Raw genomic sequence first — 15,053 nt, forward strand, 5'->3', positions numbered from 1 at the left:
TTATTACTAAGAACGATTTTCACAATTTAAACAAATTTTGAAGAACCTAGCTACTTTTGGTATACTAAAGTTTTGATATGTTTGGATTTGGAGTAAAGATGAAATGACACGTGAAGGAGCTAGTGAGCTAAGCGATGCCATATTTGTACATACAAAAAATAAAAGAGGAGAAAGATGAGCCAATACACAGTGGGTTTCTCTAAGTATTTAAATGCCAGGAAAAGATTATGTTCAAAATTTAAAAATAAATTGGTAAGTGGAGGGTATATATATAAGTGAATTGGTTGAGATTATATATATAGTATAAATGGAAAGAAATACAGAAAGAGAAAAGAGTTAAAAGATCAAGATGAGTGGGAATGATGGCGAGTGTGAAGTTGGTGGTATTTGAGTTGGGCAAGCTGTGCGTCCAAGTTTGCTTTGATTAAGCAGTGGTGGCTTTGAAGACGCTGCACTTCGTCCATCGCCTTCTTGCTTTGCTCCACAAAGGATGGCGTCAACACATCTAGTTGGAGGCCATGGGATTCAACAAACTCCTCAAAAACTGATCTCACCACTGCTGCTCCTTCAGATTCAGTTTGAGTTTGAGTTTGAGTAGTCCAAAGCTGAAAAGCCTCATGATCCAAATATTGCATTTTGAGATGCTGAATCCTGTCGAATATTCGAGTCTTGGAGATGTTCGCCAGCACTGACCCGTCTCTCAGAAACGGATACAATTGGTCATCGGGAATGTTTTGTGTATGGAACTCAACCAACTTGTTGAGTAGAATCAGATCCACTCCCTCGTTCCATTCAAACTCCCTCTTCCCGCCCTTTTTCTTCCTCTTTTTTCTCTCATGTCTTCCTCCTTCTCCTTCTCCTTCTCCTTCTCCTTCTCCTTTCATTGGCCTAGCCAGCCCACAGCCACTTTCACACCAATTTTTCGGATATAAACATTGTTACCATTTATTCAAACCATATATATAAATAACAAGTAAGAACACAAAATCATGACAGATTTTATTTCCTGCATTCTCTATATTTTACATATCTCTTCAATTTGGAATTTTAATTAACTGCCATAATTAAATTTTAATGTACCGCAAAAAATTCTTTGTTTCTTCCCTCAAATTATACACCATATTTCACCGTTTCGATATTTTCAATTTTGAATTTTCTTTTTGTTTATTCCAAATTGCCCTCAATACATTAGTAATTTAATGAGATTTATGTCTTATTTTAATAATTTCCCTTTTAACTGACCTCCTTTTTTTTCTCTCATTTCTATCTCTGCTGTAGGTTTGAAATTCCATGCCGATAGAGCGTCTCAATGCTATTGCAAAATCTAGAATTTAAAATCCGCGAGGGGCGTTTTAACAAAACCTAGCCGCCAGGCCCTTCCCCTCTCTCCTTCTCCTTCTCCCTATTCTCTCTTCACCTCTCAATTTCTCCCTTAATTCATTTCTTCTAAGATTTTATCATATCCGCTCTCTATTTTGCAGCATTATACGGAATAAAGGTGAGGGAAGGTATAATAAATCCAAAACAGAGATCATCAAACAACACAGAGAAGAAAAAGGAAAGAAAGAAAGAATGCAAAGATGAATTATAGTGGTTCGACCTTAATTTGGTTTTAGGGATTTTATTATGCCGAAGAACGAAATTGCTCAATCTCAAATTGATTACATGAGCAGAGGTAACTTTCTGAATTCAACACCTCCTGTCATTCTAAACTCTCTAATATAGGAAATAGATAGGAACATGAGCTGAAAAATTAAATACTAACAACAGAAAAAACAAACTTCAACCTAAACATATGGTTAAATTTAGGAGTTAAAATATAACAGAAGGCAATTTATGTTTTCATTTTTGAGTAAATTTATTTATTTGAATCCGTTCATGTGTGTTTGGGAGAATTAATTGTGTTCTGAGGAGACAATTATAAATGGTGATTTATTGATTAATAGATTAATTTCACAATAAATATTGGTACTTGTCAATTGGCTAATTCCCTATGACCAATTCTACCATAGATTTTTCCTTTGATTTTTATCAAGTGTTGTTTCTCTAAATAAAATCAGGCAATAGTATTTGTGGTAGTTGAGTGGACTAGAAACTCATGTCTTTATTAAAACTTGGCCCATATATTTGCGGTAAGCAATTTTTACTAACGCTTCACAATCCCAACACTACAACAACCCCGTGTTTACCCACAAGCTTAATGTTCCCAAATTAAAGATGTCAAACATGCATTCAAACGCCCCATAAAGATTTGGATAAAATTTAAAACTTTGAGGTTAGAGCTTTTGGAAGATAAGTTACTGGGGTCACCATGATTACGACAGGGATTACTGGCAACCACCGTTTTAACCTTTACTTAAAAATTACATTTACTTCTTAGTCGAGGTTGTGAGTTCGAAACCCTCCTCAACATGTTAAACTAAAAAAAACATTGACTTCGTAACATTTTTATTTTACTCCATGACTGAAAATGAAGGACAAATCATGTTAAATTAAAATTAAAACGGAACTATATTTTCAAAAAATCAAATTGGAAAAAAAATTACTTATTTCCTGTGTCATGGTAACTTTCCTTTCTTATTTTTTGTATTTTTAATTAGATTAAAGAATTGTATTTTATATTTAAAAATATGAGGGGGTGAGATAAGAAATAATATTTTCATTTTTTTTTCTTATTTCAACTTTTTAAATATGTATTGATAATTGTCTTATGTTTTCCATTTTTTATTATGTTTTCCATTTTTTATTATTAATTAGAAACGTTTTCAAAATTGTATATAGATTATAAAAAAAAATACTTTTAACATACTACAATTTTAAAATCTTTGAATTTGAATTAAATACCAAAGATTGAGATTTATTTAAACCCTAAAGTAAACCATAATTCTAAATAAATAGATTTATTTAAAAACAAATAGATTAGGCCAAATGAATCAAATCTAAATCAAAATGGAAAGAGAATTTAAAATCAAACATGGCATATCAAATCATGAGCAATTAAAAAAATGATAAAAAAAATCGAATGGTGTAATTGTAAATATTTGATTCTGCCAAATACTTCTATAAATATTTTATTAATCTTCCATGGTATATTTTCTTAATAAGTAATTAGAATATTTGGTTGCTATTTTTGGATTCTTTTTCTTGGTAAAGCCTAAGAGGGGAAATTTAAGAAATAATGTATTAAAAAAATTCTAAAAGTAGATAGCTTTTAAAATCAATATTAATAATAATGTTAATTGAATAAAAATATTCGTGAGTGAAGAAACTATTGATAAAAGTAAGGGTAATATTTATAATTAGGTGAAAATTCGTATACATATTAGGTGAATTTGTCAATGTGTAAGAATCCTAACTATAATTCATATACGTAAAATTGACAATGACTTTAGTTTTAATTTCATAATCATTGAGATTGTTTTGCATTAAATTTATATAAATTATTTGTTTTTCAATTGTATATCTTCTTCCTGATCTCACGTTATTTTGTTCCTATCTTTATATTTTATTTCATCTCTTTTTCCTGCACTAATTCTTTCTTCTTTCAAAAAGAAAATAGTAATTTAAATTATAAATGATATTTTGTTATATTTTTTTCCCTTATTTGCTGCTGTAGAAGATATTCACACTGGATATGATTTTTCTCTTAATATTTGCTAACGTAGGGCTTTGGGAAAATATATATATAGCATTTCGCCTCCTTTTTCTGTTTTGTGACTTTTTTTTTTTTCCTTTTCCGTTTTAGTTCAACAAATCTATAATTATTTATACAAATTGATATAGAAATGTAAATATCTACAAAAAAAAAAAAAGGACCAATAGGTCATGTTGTTCCAATCTCCTATCTATATATATATATATAAAAAATAAAAATAAAAGCCCAAAAGGTTAAAAGCTGAAGAAGCATAGTTTGAGAATCTCAGCACCGCACAAAAACCCTACGGCTACGACTTTCTCTTCCTTACGATAGCCAGACTCAGGCGACGGCAACGTAACATCTACCAATATCAGTTTCTTTTGTGCGGATCCCATCTATGCACCTATTTCTTCCATTTACTATCACTTTAATTACTTTTTGTTGATTTTTTGCCGTTACTAACTTTTTTATTTTATTTATTTATTTAGGTAGGTATGGAGGAAGAATGTAATGTTAATATTGAGGACCTTGTGATTCCAGATTCGTACGACGATGGAGAAGAATTTGAAGAATGTTGTTATTCCAACTCTAAATCTCCTAAGAGAAGTCTATTGAGATCCTGCCCAAGAAACTGGAATTATAACATTATTATTAACCATGAAGAAGAAGAAACAAGATGCAATATTGAGAATAATAATACTGAGGGTGACCAAGAGAAAAAGAAAGAAGAAGAAGATCGTATTCCCATTCCTAGTTTAGAAGAAGAGAATGAAGAAGAAGCTGCTTCTGATAAGCCCAAGTTGTACAAGGCATGGTTTGATGCATTTCTGGCTGAACATGGCCTCCATGAGAACTACTTGGACAAATCTTCCATTGAAGAGCTACACAAAACTTGGGTCGAAGCACAACTTATTGGCAGCGAGTTGAGTTTGAAGGAGGCTGAATTTGATTTGAACTTCATCAAATTCAGATATGCTATTTGCAAACATTGGATTTCGTCTTTGTGACTCTTTTAAATATGTATTTTCATAAAGGTTTTAATATTTGAGACTCAATACAAGTACTAAATTAATATTAAAAAAAATTATAATATGCTAGCCGCCTGCAATAAGGAAGAAAAAGAAAAATCGCGAAATGATAAATCTTTTATTGGACGAAGGGTGGGTACTTAATACCATTTCTATTTCCATGACCCTTTAATTTCGGCCAATATATTCCATTACCATTTATTAATTATTCCATCCATATATGTCCAATTCATATTCTTACCTTTTTTATGTTTTCTAATTTCACCAAAATGGAAAGAGAGAGTGTGAGTAGGGACTAATGAGTGTGACGGTGTCAATTGGCCTACAATTCTTTATAAATTCATGCATATTATTATATTATTATTCCCATAATTAAATTCCCCGCTTTACTTTTTATTTCTATTCTTTTGATTTTTCTCAATCACATCTTTTCGATTACGTGGTCGGGAGATTGATCCACTTTAAGATGTAGAGCGATAAATCAAGGAGATAGTTGCTTGTCCCATCACGATTTTGGGCTGTTCGATCTAGTGACATGCTTGGATCCTTGGCCCAAGTTGATTTTTGGATTTATCCCTACTTTGAGTTATGATATTTGAGGGGTTCCATTCGTGTTCAAGTATCGACAAGTCGAGCAAAACGACCTTACTGGAACAGGTCGGTATGTGGTAGTTTATCCTCCAACAGTGGTATAAGTAAGAAATAGACCATTGTAGAAAACATTTTACATTGGTGGTATTCAAGTTAAAAAAAAAAAAAAGAAAAAAGAAGTAAAGTATACTTTGTATCAAAGTATCTATTCAATATGAGTTTTGATGAATAATTTTAAATCGTTCTAACAAAATGTCGAGATAGAGGTTAATTTTTTTTAGTACAATAAATTAGGAGTATAGAGATTAAACTTCAAAACCGACAAGTAGATAGTAAGTAGTGCTGACCTATACTCATGCCCAATTTCGATTAGAGATTAAGTAATTGTACTTGTTTGACAACATCAAATATATTAACTTACTATTATTTATTTTACTAACTAAATTACGAAGTGTTTCTAAGAAGAAAAAAATGGGTGACATTTTCCTATTAATATTCATGAGATTTTTTCATATACAACCACGTTTATTATAAATCATGATAAGGTCTATTATCTCTTTTGATTTATTAATCTTGACCGAATCTCATTATCAATAGTTAGTTTGAGCCTTTTATATGATTGTATCTCAAAATTAATTCCAATTAATAACAAAAGGAGTAGCGCGTATTTATCCTCAACAATTTTCTCCCCTTTGGAACGTGGGATCGATACTTGACATTTCATCCCTCTTTCTTCCCCCTGGTCTCATTCCTCTTTCATTTTTCCCGTCCGACGAACCACGCTGCCGTCGCCTTCCGTCTCTCGCCGGTCGTCGTCGCCTCCTGTCTTCAAGAGAACGAAACCCGCTCCAAAGGTTGCTCAAAAATCTGGAATGGCTAACAGATTTGGACCTCTTGAAGCGGGCCGTTCCTCAGGTGCTTCACCCTGCTATTCTCCACATTTCTTCTTTCTCTCGATTTTAGTTCCTATTCAGCTAAAATTTTTGATCCGTTTGGCTTTCTTCTGCGATTTCTCCCCCCGAATCCTGCAATCCAAGCTCCTCTCTTGTTTTGTTTTTTGTTTATTTGTTTTTTTGTAATCTAGGACGTATTCTACATTAAGTAATTTGCTCGATCTGGCTCGTGATTTGCCATAATTTATCCTCTTACGAACTATGTTTTTTCGGATTAAGAGTTTTTGACGTCTCTGTGCGGTGTTAGGGCTATCACAACGCTTGAAGAAGCAGGATTTTTGTACCTTTAGGTTTTTTTATTTTTTATTATTGTTTCTTTATTTCGAATCCTTGATGAAAAAGTATGAGATACGCTTGGTGCTGCTACTGGTTAAATTGCTTTTTTAATTTTTTTTCCTGTTATTTATTTGGAAATAATCTTTTGCAGTAGCAATTTCCAATTTCCTGTGCATTAGGACAATGCACATTTTCTCGTAGGTCGCAGTTAGTCATACTCTTCTTTTGAGTAGCAGGCAATTAGAGTTGCAGATGAAAAGCCCAACTTCTGGAGAATGTGTGGAAATTTGAATTTAGACACTGGGCAAGATGGACTATGGATCATGATTCTGATGCGGGTGTACGAAATTTGAATTTAGAGATGGTAGGCGATGAATGCTTGGTTCGTTGTAGGGGAAGAGCCGAAGAGGGAAAGAGGGAGGAGATGAGAGGGAAGAAGAGGGAGGGAGAATGCCACCTCATCATCTAGTCACCAGAAAAATAATATTAAGTTAATATATTTGGCCTAGTTAGCAAGTATAATCATCAACTAAACCTCCACATCAACTTTTTGTGAATCAACTAATGGTCGGTGGACATTTGCAACCATCTCTTAAACCTCATGACCAAAAATGTCTCTTTTGAAACTTCAGGACCAAATAGACATCAACTTCAAAATCAAATGTGTATTTTGTCAAAAAAAAAGAAAAAAGAAAAATCTATGAAAGCGACGGAGTTCCACTTCCTTATTTTTTTAGGCTTCATGTGTCTCACATTGCCCTATTTCTATAAATAGTTTGAAACGTACCTGAGTTTTCCAATTCTTTTAAAAACTATCTTACTTTACTTTTTCAAAAAGTCCCTTTTCGTCCCCTCAAATGCCAATGCCAATGCCACTCCATTATTGTTTACAACTTGAGGGGCACGTAAGTTCCATTACTCCACTCTCCCTCACGAATTCACAGTCACTTCATCCACTCCATATAGAGTTAGCATCAACACTTGTCTCTTTTAGTACCCTCAATTCTTCCATTTCCAAATGATTCCCTTTAAATTCTCAGTATCCCATTACGGATTTCATTCAACTCTTTTACAATGTGATCAAATACAATTATTTGCAGCCTAACAAAAGTAATAGGCCTAATGGCATTGCAACGAGTTAGATTTCTATCATTGTTTCTCTCGAACCAAAATTTTTGTTGCTAAGGAAATATTTGGAAACCTTGATATGCTAAAAGCCCAAAACATAGGCCTATCTTTTATTGTAGCTTCCCATTAATTGAATCTAGCAACGAATGACGTAATCTTGCGATTTTCCATGTTCCTTGTGGCACCCGTTCACTTTACACAACTTTAGTTAACCTAAGTCTCAAAGTTGAGTTGAAATCCATTTGTGTGCCTTTTTGAGTTGATAATTGAAGTTTCTTGTACTAATATGCTGTCTTCATACCTTTCCTTCACATTCTTACTATTGAGAGTGTATTTACCTCTCGTCTCTATTTTTGTTTCCTTTTTTTGTCAAATTCCATCAAACAATTAACACTGGTTATCAGTCATCAATTAAAGTAGTCTATGATTAGAAATTGCTCATTATTTCCAAACCTTGTTTGTTTTTTGTAAGATTATTTCCAAACCTTGTTAGGAGCTCAAAATGAGTCAAGCTAAATAAAAGCTTGATGTGAAGCACTGGGGTTAGCAAACTCAATTTGTATGTTATGTTTATGTAATTAGAAGCCATTTACTTTGCTTTGTCAGATCGAAGTTACAAGGATACCTTTTTTTTGAATGATTCCATCTTTTTTGGGAAATTCTGTTATAGGTTCGGGATTTTCTTATAGGCTCATGATTTTGTTAGCACGCCATATGTTTGTGAGATATTTTCTACTGTAGAGAAGAAAATTGAGAATTCTATTCTCACATCTAAAGTCTTTTGTTATCGTCAGATTAGGGATCTTATTAATATATTAGCTGCAAAGTAATCCTTGCCATCTTTCTCTATTCTTAACTAGGATCCAAGATCTAATATACGGCTAGCGAATGTGATTTGGAGCTCAAGATTTTTTCTTTCAGATAAGATTATTTGTTTCAAACACCTAAAAAGTCTCTTTCACAACTATAGCTTTTCCGCCCTTTTATGCAGCTGGAAAAGCTTCTTTTAATCCCTCTTATGGAATTTTTTTGTAATCCCACTTATGGGCCACTTTTGTAATTTCACTCATTAATGAAATTGTTTCTTTACCAAAAAAAAAAAAAACAAAAAAGACACCTAAAAAGTGTACAAAGTATCAATGTGAATTGGTTTATTTTATAATGCAATTAGAAAATACTGAGCTTCTGTTTCCACTGCTATCTTCAACAATGTCATGTTTTGCTAGAGTTGGACTAAGCCCCAAATAATTTATTTTCTGGTGAGGAGTGGCAACTAAGTACTAATGGAGCTAGATTTTTGCACATATATTTATTTATTTGTAAGCTTATGCTTAGTCAACTATCATGTTTTACTTGGGTTTTTGTATTATGTCTGCTTAAAGACGTTGTTGTTGATAGAATTTGATGCTTTTTTCTTAGATTGAAGGACATAACCTTGGTGAAGTACATGTTCTATAAGATGGTCCATGATGCATTGGCTGATGAACTTCACTTTGGATTGCATGAACTTTATATCAAGGAATTGACTCCCAAGAAACTGAAGGAAAATGTTCCTTCAGATTTGACTACGAGTATGCATTTTCAGTTATCCTTTGCTATCATTTGAAGGATTTAAGCATTTGGACTCCAATTTGAGTGGTCAAAATTTTTTTTAATAATTATTTTTGGGTTAAAAATAGTCTAAATAATGCATTATATTTAGGTTTTGAAGAAGCTTAGAGAAGAAAATGAAATAAATTTGGGTTTTTAATAGATTTAAGAATTTTTAATTTCAACAAAAAAAGTCAGTTTGAGCTCATGATTTTTTCTTAGTTTAAGAAGGCTTCCAATTGTTTGGTTTGAGTTTAAAGCTTTGCTTTATTCAAATTTGATGATTGATAATTTATACTAAAGATATCAAGGAAAAAAAAGGCTGATGAGAATTATATTTTCAAAAGGAAATTGCTATATGCTATGAGTTGAACAGCTTAGGAACACTGTGAACTCTCTTTCCTAAATGATATAAATTAGCAATAGTCTTGTCTTAGTTCACACTCAACTTATGAAGGTGTGAGAAGAGATGGTGGATTTTCTAATTTTTCCTAATAGATATTATGTGAATGGTGACATGGATTGTAAGTGTTTATTTCTTGAAGTTGCAGATTTAGAAACTATTTGAATCTGGTCAATTTGTTACACGGACTCCCATGTAGAAAGTTCACTTTTTTCAATACTAACTTTTGCAAATTTGATTGACAGCTCGATGGAACATTGTGTTATAATCAAACCTGATTTTTGTAGTGTTGAGAACTTGAGAGTACTGGTGAAGGTACAAGTGAAGGAAGATATCAATTCTCAAAATGTACGTACAGTCATTGCTTCACTATTGCAATTTTTGCATCTCACATGGATTTATTTTTAGTTATTTGAGGTTTAGCGTTACTTGATTTTTGAGTAAGGATTATTATGATTCTTAGTTTATGGTTGCCATGAGATTTTCTTTTTCTTACTCTGGTTCCTATTTTTGTATTGTTTGATCTGTTTCTGTGGATGTTTTGATTTCTTATATCCCTGTCAAAGACTCTTTTGTGGGTTTTTTCCAATGAGAAAATAAATTAGAGGCATATTTATCTTGTAATACTAGTCTAATTGGTAAAGTGACATGTTGGGATTCAACTTATCTTGGGTTTGAGTTCCCTCTCTACTTGTAACTTTACAATGAAAACAATGTAGTGTTATTATGTTAATTTTGCTAAAAATATAAAAAAAATGAGTGTGAAAATTAAGAATTATTAGAGCATAAGTACAATGAAATTACCTTTCTATGTCAGAAAAGAAAAGTCATAGTAATATTGTAATAATAGTAAAAGCATGACAGAGAAATATTCTCATGACAAAGAAATTCAAGCTATAATTAGTTCCTCGATTAAAAGGTTTCTTGATTGTCACCATTAACTGTATAAGAGAAGAGAGACACAAAGACTCAAACTTACATTAATATTCCTATGACAAAGAAATTCAAGCTATAATTAGTTCCTCAATTAAAAGGTTTCTTGATTGTAACTATTAGCTGTATAAGAGAAGAGAGACACAAAGACTCAAACTTGCAATGAAATGTACCTTCTTCTCTAGGATCTAGATCTACCAATATGTTATTTCTGAAAATAAACTTTGAATTGAGCTTATGTTTAGTTGAAGGAGAAGCATTCACCTCTGAACTTGAAGTTCTACTTGGGGAGTGATAGCTACACTCTAATGGCATTACAATCATATTTCTTGAAATTTTGCAACCACATGATGCCAAGTCATAGGATTCAAGCAATTTGTCATAGTTTTCCTCCCTTTGTTTTTCATCAAATGAGTGATTGCTGATTCCATCAACAAATAATTTTCTCACTGCTGTTAGAAGATTCACGGACGATGACATAACAGTGTCATGCAAACTTTCTGCTGACCAATAAAATCTTTTAGATGCAAATTCATGCATAAAAACCTTCTTTATCACGACGTGTAGGATATTGAGACAATCAGGGCAACAGTTAATCAAGCACATACTTGTAGGAAGACTAGAGGGACCAATTTTGGCTGAGGACAAGCTAAAATTTGGAGAATCCTGCTTTGAGCTGAAAAGAATTGGATTATTATTTAATACATATATGTCGTTAGGATGGAAATGAATTTAGTAAGTGAGAATTGAATAGTAGTAGTACCTTTGTAGTTCGTAAGCCCAGGCATAAACAGTATCTTCTAGAGATGCCACCTGAGATAAAATGGGTGCATATTGGAGTCTGTTTTTGCCAGCATTTACTTTTGCATTGATCTTTTCAACGAAGAGGCTAAGAACGACTCGAACATCAGAGCACACTTGTTGTAGTGATGTATAAACACCTCTGGTTGCCATCAAACCAATAGAAACCAAGCCTTTTACCATACCATAATTTTCTTCAGTTTCAACGGTATCCATAGAGCTAGTTTGATGGAGTACACAAGGGTTGAATTGCCAACCCTCCCAATGAGATTTACTTATGTTTGCTGATGGGCCTTCTTTCAACTTTGATGTTGCATGACAGAGCTCTGAATATGTAGAATTTTGTAGAATTTGATCTCCAAATTTAGATATTTCTTTGTCTTTTTGGTAATTAGATGAACGAGTCTGCTCTGAATGCAGCTCATTCACATTGACATGATATTTTTGGTGAATCAATAAAGCAAGTAATTTCACCATGTCTTTGGATAGTGTTGCTGCAGATCGATCGATCACGAGATCATGGTTGAAAGTCTCATCTATCTGAATGGAAAATCGTGGTATTTTGTGCTTTGATGCAACTAACCTCTTACAATCTGTTAAATCATTTAGAAAGAAAAGCCTTATTTCTTGAGGGAGTAGCAAAAATGGAACTTCAGATGTAGCCTACACAAGGAAAATAATAACCAAAATGATTATAGGAAAAAAAAAAAATTTAACAACAAAGAGCAAACATTTATATAGGTAGTTCACTTACCCTTGAGTTGTGTTCATAACAGCTAGAAACATATATGAAAGAATGTATAAAAGTAGGTAAATTAAAAAGTGATGAGCAGAGAAGAGAGAATGACGGGTCATTAGTTAAATACCAGAAATATAACGGGTGTACAAAGAGAGAGAGACTCCACTTGGTAAATAAATAAAGTCCAAGCACTTGAGGCTCTGTGGACTATAGCCTTTCTGATACATTGTTCATCTGTTGGATGAGTATTATCATGCTCCAAGGTTTGATCTTCATGCGTCTCAAGAGCCCATAAATCGATTCTTGGCATGAATATTAAGCATGGCCCCCTACTTAAACAATTAGCTGTCATGTAAGTAAAGGAAACTATCAACAATTTAATTATTTCAATATTAAAAAAACCAATATGATCTTTCCAATCGTCTCTCTTCATATTCCCCTAGTATAATTTGTATGAATTGAGAGGCTTTTTTATCTCCTTTGTAGCTTTGTAGTTTTGTTCTCTGTTCTACATTTTATTTATTGTTTTTCTCTTTCACTCCTTTAGGAGTTTGTATCTTTGAACAATTTTGTTCCTTTTCATCTATCAAGTTCGTATCTTGTTAAAAAAAAAAATGATAATGATATAATAGAGATGTGGCATACCTAATGTGTGTGATATGCCTTGCTCTAAATTGTTATATCCTTGGGAAGTTGTAGCCATATCAACTTTTCTTATTTCAACATGTCCAACAAAGCAGTTAAGTATGCATGAAGCAAGATGCCTTTGCCCCAAACTTGGATTTCCAGCAATCATAATGCGAAATCCTTGACTATTTCCCAAGTCAAATGATGTGTACTTTGCATTGTCTTCTGGGATAGATTCGTATGAATTAGCCAAGCATGAATGTTCTAGTATATTGGTTCTACAATCTTGCCATTTTCTCTCAATTTCATCCGCAATATCATCTTCTTGAATAAAATCATCAACATGGGACCACCACTTATTGCTGTTCATTGTCTTTCTTTCCAGGGCAGAAAGCATCACATTTTCAATTATGGCAGCGGCTTTGGAAAGAGTTTGAGGCAAGCATATGCATTTTTCCAAATAAAGTGAAACAAGTAGGATTGAGAGTGGTCGAATGAGACAGGGGATAAGGTGGGAAGGAAGAGGAGACGATACCACATCATTTGCCGCCATTGTTGCTTCTCTACGGGAGCATGGAGGTGGACAACTTGATAAAGCCTCTAACCAATCTCTCTCCTCTACTATAACGGGTGGAAGATGAGTTGGAGGGCCATATTTAGTATCTTTGGAAGCATGTAAGACTTGCTTTAATGGAAAAGTTCTTTTCAAAGCAATGATGGCTGTTTGAGTACATAGAGCCTGAAGATCAGCACCTGCAAAGCCTAAAGTTTTTCTTGCAATCCATTGGAGCAGAGGTCCATTGGACTCGAGTGTTTTTGGCCACTTGTGGGTGTAAAGTTTGAGAATCGAAATCCTATCCTCAAGTGATGGGAGAGGAAAATATATTTCTCGATCAAATCTTCCTGGCCTCCTTAAAGCAGGATCAATAGCATCTGGACGATTTGTTGCGCCTATCACCACCACAGAACCACGAGATTTCAGACCGTCTAATAAAGCAAGTAATGTTGAAACAACAGAAGTATGGGTTTGGTCTTGTTTCCTTGTTCGACAAGGTGCCAGTCCATCTATCTCATCGAAGAATATGATGGAAGGCTGACAATCCTGTGCAACTTGAAATAGACGTCTTAGTAGTTGCTCTGAGTCGCCAACATACTTTCCTAAACAATCAGCTCCTTTACGTGAAAAGTATGCAATTTTCTTGTTGCCACGAGCACAAGAACCAACCAAGGCTCGCACGACATGTGTTTTACCCGTTCCAGGATATCCATGGAGGAGAACACCTCTAGGTGGCACAATACCAAGGCCTTCAAAGAACTCAGGGTACAACAAAGGTAACACTACAACTTCCTTCATGCATTCAATCACATGTTGAAGGCCAGCAACAGATTCCCAACCTGCTGACATATGTGACTCCTCTTTCTCACCTTCCCCACCAATGTATGTTGGTGTAATTTTTCGGAATTCTTGATTAGATTTTTTGCTGTTCTGCTTTGAAAACTCTTCATTTCCCCCTCCATCATCTGTCTGAGTATCCTCATGACGAGCATGGTTTGATGTTTCTAACTTTTCTTTTCTGGCTCTCAACTTGATCTTATCAGAATTCGAATCATCACGAGGGTGGTGGAAGATATGAAGATGATCCGGGCAGGCGATGAGAAATTGTTTGTGATAAAATTTGCAACCATTAGAACGTGCACAAGCCTACAGAAAAAGAAGATCCTAATGAGATCAGATAATGGTAAGAAGTTTATTATTATTGAATATAGGTAGTTAAAAGTATACCAAATGGTATGTTTTTTGACATTCTTTAATTCGACATCCAAGCGTTGCACCACGCCTCTTACAATGGCTACATTTGAGGGATTTACCTCTGTTTAGAGCAGCCTTCACATCTCGTAGGCGTCCTGTTTCATCGACGTAAACCTGCATTGCATGTAAAAGTAAAACAGTAAAATTAAAAGTAAGAGTGAAATAAGTATTAAGTAGTGATATGGTAAGGAAAATGATTACCTCTGGACTCCAAATTATGCATTGATAATGGACCCATAGCCTTGGAATGGAATTAGAATCAGTGAAAGGGCCTAAAAGACGACCAAGCCATCCGTCTTCATCGCCAAATCCATCATTATCATTATCATCATGATCATGATTATGATTATGATGGGAATTAGCAGCTAATTTTGCTTTTCCCCCACACAAAACGCAATGTCTCCAACTGCTCTCTTCTGCTTCAACTTCTTCATTTTGTTCCTTTTCTGATCTTTTAGTTTTCATTTTGCGTTTGGAACCCAATTTCAGTGCTCCCCTGCTCTCCTCTCTATCATCACTTTTATGTTTCCGCTTCAT

At 33.8% G+C, this 15,053-nt stretch overlaps 2 protein-coding genes and 1 long non-coding RNA gene across 4 annotated transcripts; 2 read left to right on the forward strand and 1 right to left on the reverse strand.

Annotated features, from left to right (window-relative positions):
- The first annotated feature begins 1,284 nt into the window (after positions 1–1,284).
- LOC148213022 (uncharacterized) lies at positions 1,285–4,859 on the forward strand. Of its 2 annotated transcripts, none has more exons than XM_088121198.1 (2): positions 1,285–1,675; positions 4,126–4,859. In XM_088121198.1, exon 2 carries the CDS (start codon positions 4,132–4,134, stop codon positions 4,642–4,644), a length of 513 nt encoding a protein of 170 aa, XP_087977324.1. In that variant the 5' UTR covers positions 1,285–1,675; positions 4,126–4,131; the 3' UTR covers positions 4,645–4,859. The 2 variants fall into 2 exon arrangements, with proteins under 2 accessions (XP_087977324.1, XP_087977325.1); XM_088121199.1 differs by lacking the exon at positions 1,285–1,675 and adding an exon at positions 3,895–4,019.
- Positions 4,860–5,922: 1,063 nt separating this feature from the next.
- LOC148213023 (uncharacterized) lies at positions 5,923–8,729 on the forward strand. The gene is made up of 2 exons (XR_015789424.1): positions 5,923–6,171; positions 8,474–8,729. It is a non-coding gene; the product is annotated as an uncharacterized LOC148213023 (long non-coding RNA).
- A 1,242-nt stretch (positions 8,730–9,971) lies between these two features.
- On the reverse strand, positions 9,972–15,053 carry LOC148213024 (uncharacterized). The gene is made up of 5 exons (XM_088120458.1): positions 14,718–15,053; positions 14,490–14,630; positions 12,725–14,408; positions 12,207–12,424; positions 9,972–12,003 (listed from the first exon to the last, which is right to left on the reverse strand). Exons 1-5 carry the CDS (start codon positions 15,051–15,053, stop codon positions 11,272–11,274), a joined length of 3,111 nt encoding a protein of 1,036 aa, XP_087976584.1. The 3' UTR covers positions 9,972–11,271.

Source organism: Momordica charantia, assembly GCF_013281855.1.
Source record: "Momordica charantia cultivar OHB3-1 chromosome 2 unlocalized genomic scaffold, Mcharantia_2.0 BLBB01000002.1, whole genome shotgun sequence".
NCBI classification, from domain to species: Eukaryota; Viridiplantae; Streptophyta; class Magnoliopsida; order Cucurbitales; family Cucurbitaceae; genus Momordica; species Momordica charantia.